Source organism: Thunnus thynnus, chromosome 23, assembly GCF_963924715.1.
Source record: "Thunnus thynnus chromosome 23, fThuThy2.1, whole genome shotgun sequence".
Classification (NCBI taxonomy): domain Eukaryota; kingdom Metazoa; phylum Chordata; class Actinopteri; order Scombriformes; family Scombridae; genus Thunnus; species Thunnus thynnus.
This window is the reverse complement of record NC_089539.1, coordinates 22,739,979-22,747,925: the sequence shown is the minus strand read 5'-3', so window position 1 is coordinate 22,747,925 and position 7,947 is coordinate 22,739,979. Positions and strand designations below refer to the sequence as shown.

General features: G+C 40.1%; 1 protein-coding gene across 1 annotated transcript; it reads left to right on the top strand.

Annotated features, from left to right (window-relative positions):
* The first annotated feature begins 712 nt into the window (after nt 1–712).
* slc35e3 (solute carrier family 35 member E3) lies at nt 713–7,947 on the top strand. Its single transcript, XM_067582318.1, has 8 exons — nt 713–964; nt 2,281–2,737; nt 4,141–4,251; nt 4,352–4,411; nt 5,024–5,122; nt 5,371–5,453; nt 6,468–6,552; nt 6,649–7,947. Exons 2-8 carry the CDS (start codon nt 2,336–2,338, stop codon nt 6,748–6,750), a joined length of 942 nt encoding a protein of 313 aa, XP_067438419.1. The 5' UTR covers nt 713–964; nt 2,281–2,335; the 3' UTR covers nt 6,751–7,947.

Here is a 7,947-nt window from a genome sequence, read left to right as displayed (position 1 = left end):
TGTGTTTGATAATTTATTATATTTTCCTTCAGGGCAAAATTCCCCAAATTATTAAATGTGTGCTTGCAGCTGGAAAAAAAACACACTTAGTTTCTATCTTTAAATTCAGTAACTGTTTTGTTCAGGCTATTTATTTTTTTACATGCTATAAAACAAACTGTGTGAGAAAAATGATGGTTTTATGACTGTTTTAAGGGCATATGTTGGGATTCAGAAGTGCAAATGAGCTACTTCGATCAAATAAATAAATAAATAAATGAAAGAAAGAAAATATGTGAATATTTTCCCTGTATTTACATATTCACATAAATGAATTTCCTGCATTTATATTTAATGAAATTGGCTGTCGGGCCTTTTAAATTAATGGCAGCATACTTCAAAGCATGTTTTCATTGATAAAGACTTCATACTTAATCATAAGTAAATATTGTTTATTCATTTTCAGCACAAAAGTATCATCTTTTACTGCCTTTTGCTTGATGGATGTTCAGTTCAAGCATCTTTTTAGGATAATATTGTAAGTAAATTGAGTCATGCTATTATTTTATATCTGTAATTATCAGAAGATCCCTTCATTATGCACTAACAATGTAAATGATGGGATTTTAAGACACAAATTGTGCAGTTATTTTCTGTGCAGAGTGAGTCATCTGTCTTCCAGTCCACTAGCAGCCGCTGTTGCTCCAAACACACACTTAAAACCGTGTTAAACACAGAGGAAACAGGAACACACTGGGCAGTTTTTAACCAGAAGAGAGCAGGAGTGAAGAAAATTCTCCAGTACAGGACAGCACCGGGGATTCCTCACTGCAGAGGCCGGGACCGGAGCTCCGAGCGCCGGGGAGAGACGCACACACACGGCCCGGTGAATCTCTCTCGGGGGTTTGTTTGCTCGGAGCCCGACAGACAGAGACTGACACAGGAGGGAGAAGCTGGGAGACTGATGGAAAGATGGAGACCCCAGGTAAACTTTTCTTGTTGCGTGGCAGAATGAGAGACAGACACACAGACAGATAGAGAGACAGACAGATAGATAGAGAGACAGACAGATAGATAGATAGACAGGCAGAGAGAGAGACAGACAGGTCCGGTGTTGCAGTGAATGAAGCCTTTATTCTTTGTTTTGGTTCAAATTGACTGACTGTGAGTGTAAACTAACAGCAACACCCACCATTTATGCTGTAATTTATAGTTTAACCTGCTTTAGTTCTTTATTACTGGCAGTTAAAGAGGATAACTGAACTTCAAATGACATGTAATCTACCTGAGTACAGTGGTGGTAAATAACTAAGTAGCCTATTAAGTATAATGTTGAGGTACTTGTACTTTACTTGAGTATTTCCATGTGATGCTACTTTCTACATTTCAGAGTGAAATATTGTACTTTCTACTCCACTACATTTATTTGACAGCTTTAGTTACTTTTCAGATGAAGATTTGACACAATGGATAATATAACAAGCTTTTAAAATACAACACATTGTTAAAGATGAAACCAGTGGTTTCCAACCTTTTTGGCTTTTGACGTCTTACAAAAAGCAGTGTGTAGTCGGGGTCACATTTCACATGTCTATGAGTTGTTAACAGCTCCACCAAATAGTGATTTTTCCCTCTAAACTTCTCACATGCTTTCATTTCAATAAATGTTCAAATGATCCAATATTTCAGTAAAAATCAAAGATTAGAGAAAAAGTCCAAAAACTGAAAACAGATTTGTGTATCAGAACTTTGTTTTTTCTTCTTTCCTCTCCCATTAATCATCTCACCACCCCTCAGATTTATCTGCTGACCCTTCGGAGGGGCCCGACCCCTAGGTTGGGAACCACTGGACTAAACTAGCTAACTGTATATAAAGTAGTGTAAACTAGCTCCACCTCCAGCAGCTACAACAGTAACATGCTGCTCTAACACTGATGCTTCACTATTAATAATCTAATGATGTCATATATAATAATATATCAGTCAGAGGGACCAAACCACTACTTTTACTGAAATACTTTAACTACAACAAGCTCATAATACTTATGTACTTTAATAGGATTGTTCATGCAGGACTTTTACTTGTTATGGAGTATTTTTACATTGCTGTATTGGTACTTTTACTGTAGTAAAGGATCTGAATACTTTTTCCACCACTGCTTTAGAATTACAGTTTAACTTTATCGTTCAACTCCACTACCTTTCAGAGGCAAACATTACTTTGTATTTCACTACATTTATTTGAGAGTATTATTTGTCTAAAGAGGATCTTTAACACTCACTCTCTCTGTTTTTTTGCAGTGTGAATAGCTAACTCTGCTAAGTTAAACAAGAAGCTAAGCTACGTCCAGGAACCATGGCGGAGAGGTTGTTCAGTTTATCAGCCAACAGGCGCCTCATCGCCGGCCTGCTGGCTAACCTGCTGTCCTCCATCTGCATCGTCTTCATCAACAAGTGGATCTACGTACACTACGGCTTCCCCAACATGACCTTGACCCTCGTTCACTTCGTGGTCACCTGGTTGGGACTCTACATCTGCCAAAAGATGGACATTTTCTCTCCAAAAAGCCTCCCGGTTCGCAGGATCGTGTGGTTGGCTCTGAGCTTCTGTGGATTCGTGGCCTTCACCAATCTTTCGCTTCAGAACAACTCGATAGGAACGTACCAGCTGGCGAAAGCCATGACCACACCCGTCATCATCCTCATCCAGACCACCTACTACAAGAAGACCTTCTCCACCAAGATTAAACTGACTCTGGTGAGGGGAGCTTTGGTCATCTTCTCACTACAGCAAGTCAATTAATCAATTAGTCGACTAACAGAAAATTAATCATCAACTATTTTAAAAATGTGAAACATTAGCTGGTTTCTCAAATGTGATTCAGTGATTTTCTTTGTCATACAACTGGTTTTCTTTGGGTTTTGGACTTTTGGTTGAACAAATCAAAACACATGAAGACATCAACTATGAACTTTGACTTTATAAGGGGCATTTTTCACTATTTTGTGACATTTCATAGACAAAAACGATTAATTGAGAAGATAATCGTTAGTTGCAGCTGTTTCTGAAAGTCATTGCTAGCTAAAGGCGTGGCCACAACCCCAACCTGACGGGTCCTGAAAAAGTATCACATCTGTAGTGATTTGTTGCATAAAGGCTGCAGGGTTTGGTTATTTTCAAATGCAGTTTAGTAAGAAATGTCTCTCTTTCTCCCTATAACTGTGCTGCTCGTCTGCATCCATGTGTTGTGTTCAAGTACATGTGCAATGTCCAGTGAGAGGAAGGAAAGAGGGCAGAGTTTAGCTAACGTTTTTCATTAGCTTAGCAAGTTACTGGTCAATAATGGATGAAAAATATGAGAAAAAGCTAAAATACATCTTTCAGTCATCAGGTTCAGCCGAGTCTGGTCTTATAGGGCTTTTTTTGTTTTATACAAGTCTGGCGACACTGATTCCTCTCGACTATTAAAAAAAAAACTTGAAACTTGAAAGATTCCTCTGCTCTCAAAGAGGGTTTACGTGCACGGGGAGTAATCTGATTACATTTTAGGGTTGAAGGCTTCTGCGGGAGGTTTCAGAGCTCTGCTATGAATGAATGCACAAAGTTGGAAAAATATTCATCACTAAGCAGAAAAAACATCAATAAAGCCTTTTCTGTGCTGGCCAATGGAAAAGTGGGCAGGGCGAGTCGAGCGTTCTTGTTAATGACGACAAGATTTATTGCCTGAATGTAGCTGCTGTAACCTTATTATTAATAACTCTAGACCTGCAATGATTAATAGATTAGTGGTTTAACAGAACATTAATCTGTAACTAACTTGATAATTGAATTATGGTTGTACTCTTTTTTTTTTTTTAAGGAAAAACACCAAATATTCAGTGGTTGCAGCTTCTCAAATGTGAAAAGTTTAAGATTTTTTGTGTCATACAGACTAAAAAAACAAAATATTTTGGGTTTTGGACATTTGAAGACGTCGCCTTGTAATAATCAGATTAATTGGTAATGAAAATGTTCTTGAGAAGAATTGAAATGTTTCTTGTTGGGAGGTTTCTGGGCTGTTGGAGAAGTTTTCACAGTTCATTGTGTCCATTAGTTTTCAGGAAAGATGTTCTCTAGTTTCTCTGTAATTTATCTCTCTCTCTCTCTCTCTCTCTCTCCAGGTGCCCATAACATTAGGAGTGATATTGAACTCGTACTATGACGTGCGGTTCAACGTGCTGGGGACGGTGTTCGCGTCGCTGGGTGTCCTGGTGACATCTCTGTACCAAGTGGTGAGTAAATCTACACGCTGAAATAAAACTTCTCAGAGAAAGACAACGTGGTTTCTGTGAAATTGACAGGATTAAAATAAATCTTATCTCTCTTCCTCAGTGGGTGGGAGCTAAACAACATGAGCTCCAGGTGAACTCCATGCAGCTTCTGTACTATCAGGTATGACTTAATCAGTAAAGACTATTGATAGCGTGACTGTAACAGTAAATGCAGGGAAATGCTAGCATGACATTGCTAGAGAGCCATGCCTTTACTGTTGTGGGTTAAAAGTTTTGAGAGCAGAGACACATCATTGGCTCGTCATCCATCTGCATTTCTGATGTTTTTAAAATGCAGCGTTGACATATCAAGGAGAAGGAGCATGTTCTCCCCTTAAACTTAACTCAAAAAACCAGCCGATGTATTCTGGGTCATCTCAAGTCTTGATTGGTTTGTTTGTAGACGAGGGTCATAGCAGCAGTCGCACTGTGAGAATTTAGTCTTAAATTTCTGATACAGTCAGAGTTCGGCCTCAAGCTGTCTTTGATCACCAAAGCTCCAAATCGTCCATCGGTGGACGAGTCTTTTGATTGACAAGTAAAGATTTGACCTTTCATGATTGTCAACTTTCGTCTCAGACAGCCCAAAGTCGAACAGTGTAGAGGGGCAACCGTTGCACACTGTTTTGTTAAATTAAAAAGGTCCTGAAGAGCTTGCTAACTGTCAGTTAGCAAACATGCTAGCTTGTTAGCTCCCGTCTGAGTGATGTTAACACAGCGATTGTCCTGTCAGGCTCCTCTGTCATCAGGCTTCCTGCTCTGCATTGTTCCTCTGTTTGAGCCGCTGACCGGAGACGGAGGAATATTTGGATCCTGGTCTCTGCCTGCTCTGGTCAGATTCAACATCACACACACACTCACACACACACACACACACACACACTGTTGCTGCCAGCTCCACAGTGTGCGGTTGAGCAGAAGGATTTTGTGAAAATATCTGTGTAATTGCAAATTTGATGACTAATATTGAGATTGTGAATTATTCTTACCGTTATTGTGTATATCCATTAAACTCTAAGCTTTTATTGGCCTGAGTTTGTCATGTTGCCATGATAACGGTGTTGTGCTCTCGTCTCCTAGGTGACAGTTCTGTTCTCAGGCGTGGTGGCGTTCCTGGTCAACCTGTCCATCTACTGGATCATCGGAAACACCTCGGCTGTCACGTATCCTCAAACATACAGGGGCTCCAAAGAGACCCCCCGGGGGTCTGAAGGGTGTTTCAGGGGTGAATAGAAGGGTTCAGGGGGTTGAGGAGAGGGTTTCCAGGTCTGTAAGGTTCCAGGTCATCAAGGGCGTCAGGGCTTCTTTGGAAGGTTGATGGACTTTTTGGGGCTGGTTAAATTTAAGGGGTTTCTTGAGAAGGTTTTAGGGCTTTGTGAAGAGCTTTTTTGGTCTTTTAAAATAGATTTTTAGAACTTCTTGATGAGGTCTCTGGTCTTCTTCAAGAGGTTTCCAGGGGATTTAAGTCGTTTGATGGTTTCTTTTGGGGGGTCCTAGTCTTTGGTTGTCTTGGAGGTTTGAGGGCTTTCTGATGTGCTTTCCAGGCTCATCGGAAGTGTTTCAGGATTTCTTGAGAAGGGTTCTGATCTTCTTGAGGGGGTCTTTGGTGCTCTTGGAGAGGTTTTCAAGGGATTTAAGGAGTTTAAAGGGTTCTTGTTCTTGCAAGATACCAGTCTTCTTGAGGGGTTTTATGGGGAGGTTTGAGGGCTCTTTGAAGACCTTTCCAGTCTTGTGGAAGGGGTTTCAGAACTTCTTAAGAAGGTTTCTGGTGTTCTTTTATTTTCTTGGATGATTGAGGTGCTTTTTAGTCTTTCAGAACGTCTTTTGTGGTTCTTGATGGGATTTGCTCTTGTTGGGGAGGTCTGGGGTCTTTGTAATCTTGTTGATGGGGTTCAAGAACTGCTTTTAGAAGGTCTGTGGTCTCCAAGAGGAGGTTTCTGGTGGATTTAAAGGATTCTCTGGTCTTTTATGAGGCGTTCTTTGGTCTTCTTGAGGAGGTTTCAGGTGTTCTTGAAAGGTTTGTTGAGTTTATTAAGGGTTCCTGGAGGTCCTGAGGAAATTATTTTAGGTATTAGATTCATTTATTTTGGATAAAAATCCAAACTGATTTCACTCTGACGATGTTCTCTTCAGGTGGGTTTCGTATTTGTTGTTGTTCTCTTGACTCTCGTCCGCAGCTACAACATGTTTGGTCACTTTAAATTCTGCATCACTCTAATTGGAGGATACCTGATCTTCCAGGACCCATTGTCACTCAACCAGGTGAGTCTTCCTGTGCTGCTCTGATGATTTAAACCAGCAACCCTCCGGTTACAATCCCTCATGTTTCTACCCATCTTCTTCCTGTCTCACTCTCAGGCTTTGGGGATCCTTTGTACTCTGGCAGGTATTCTGTCTTACACTCACATCAAACTGGCTGAACAGGAGGAGGGGAAGAGCCGCCTGGCCCAGAGACCGTAGGCTGACTCACCTGTCAATCAACTGCATGGACTGCCTACAGCGTGACCGGCTGCAGAGATCTCTTTATATATACATTTTATTTTATTATAAGTATTTTTTTAGCAGAGTAAAAGACTTTCATCGTGATTTCCTGAAAGGATTTAAGTGGGTACGACACAACAAGACATCCTCTGCTCGTCATGCTCTTCCCTCGCTCCTTTGCTCATCAACACTGATGATTTACGTTTTTAAGGGAAACTGAAGTTCATTAAATCCGGCAGCTCGACTTTAAGCTCAGCCACTGAAGGGAAAACGAGAAGCTGTGTCAACTTCATGAAACTAAAAACCAGAAGCATCAGACGAGACATCTTTTTTTTGTTTACACGATTTTAAAGTAGATAAAACATGCGCAACTTTTTTTTGTTCAAACAGCTTTTAGACAAGACGGATGAAGGAGGTCACATTCAGCATCGTTTCTTCCCATAATTCCCTGCTGCTGTTTGTGTCTTGCTGTCGACGGGACTGCATGACAGTTGAGTAATCGATCAAAAGGAGACTGCAGGTTAAAGGAGCGGCGTTAAAGGACTATGATGGAGCGTCTCAACGGCTACAGTCATGTTTTATTGAGATAGGCAACAAAACCTCATTTGCTGTTGGAGGCAGACAATGAAAACACTATATTAATAGTAATGACATTAGTAAAATAACTATAGTAATATTTCCTGCTAGTTCTGTCCGTCCAGCAGAAAAGAATGGCAGCTCAAACCCACTCCCAAAACCAAATGTTTCTACATAATACATCATCTTCCATGTGTTTCTGCTCTTTGACGCTCAGACCAGCTGCACTGTTTGTTGGAAAATGTCCAGATTTATGACAGTAGACATGAAGGTAGAATCTATCGAGGCTGTTGGATTTGTTGAAGAAACTTTAGCTTAAATCAAATCAGATCAGATCTATAAAGGCTTTGTCAATGTGTTTGCTTTAAAGTGACAGTGAAATTAGACAGCAGTGGAATTAATGTTAATTACCAAATAATTAAGGTAACTTAACCTTTAATAACCTCTTGGCTGCATCATTCAAAACATCCAAACATAGAAAATAATGCAATACAAACAACTTTATTAATCCTACTAGGGTTAATTTGTTTGGAGCACACAACACAATAACGCACAAACAAACAAATTAGTAATGTAATAAATAACACACAAGAGGAATTT

Bases quoted from the DNA above. Each gene is read 5' to 3' on its own strand.
- slc35e3 (XM_067582318.1), top strand. From the start codon at position 2,336: ATGGCGGAGAGGTTGTTCAGTTTATCAGCCAACAGGCGCCTCATCGCC. The intron at 4,252-4,351 runs GTGAGTAAATCT...TCTCTTCCTCAG, and splicing joins TGACATCTCTGTACCAAGTG to TGGGTGGGAGCTAAACAACA. The intron at 5,454-6,467 runs GTATCCTCAAAC...TCTCGTCCGCAG, and splicing joins GGAAACACCTCGGCTGTCAC to CTACAACATGTTTGGTCACT.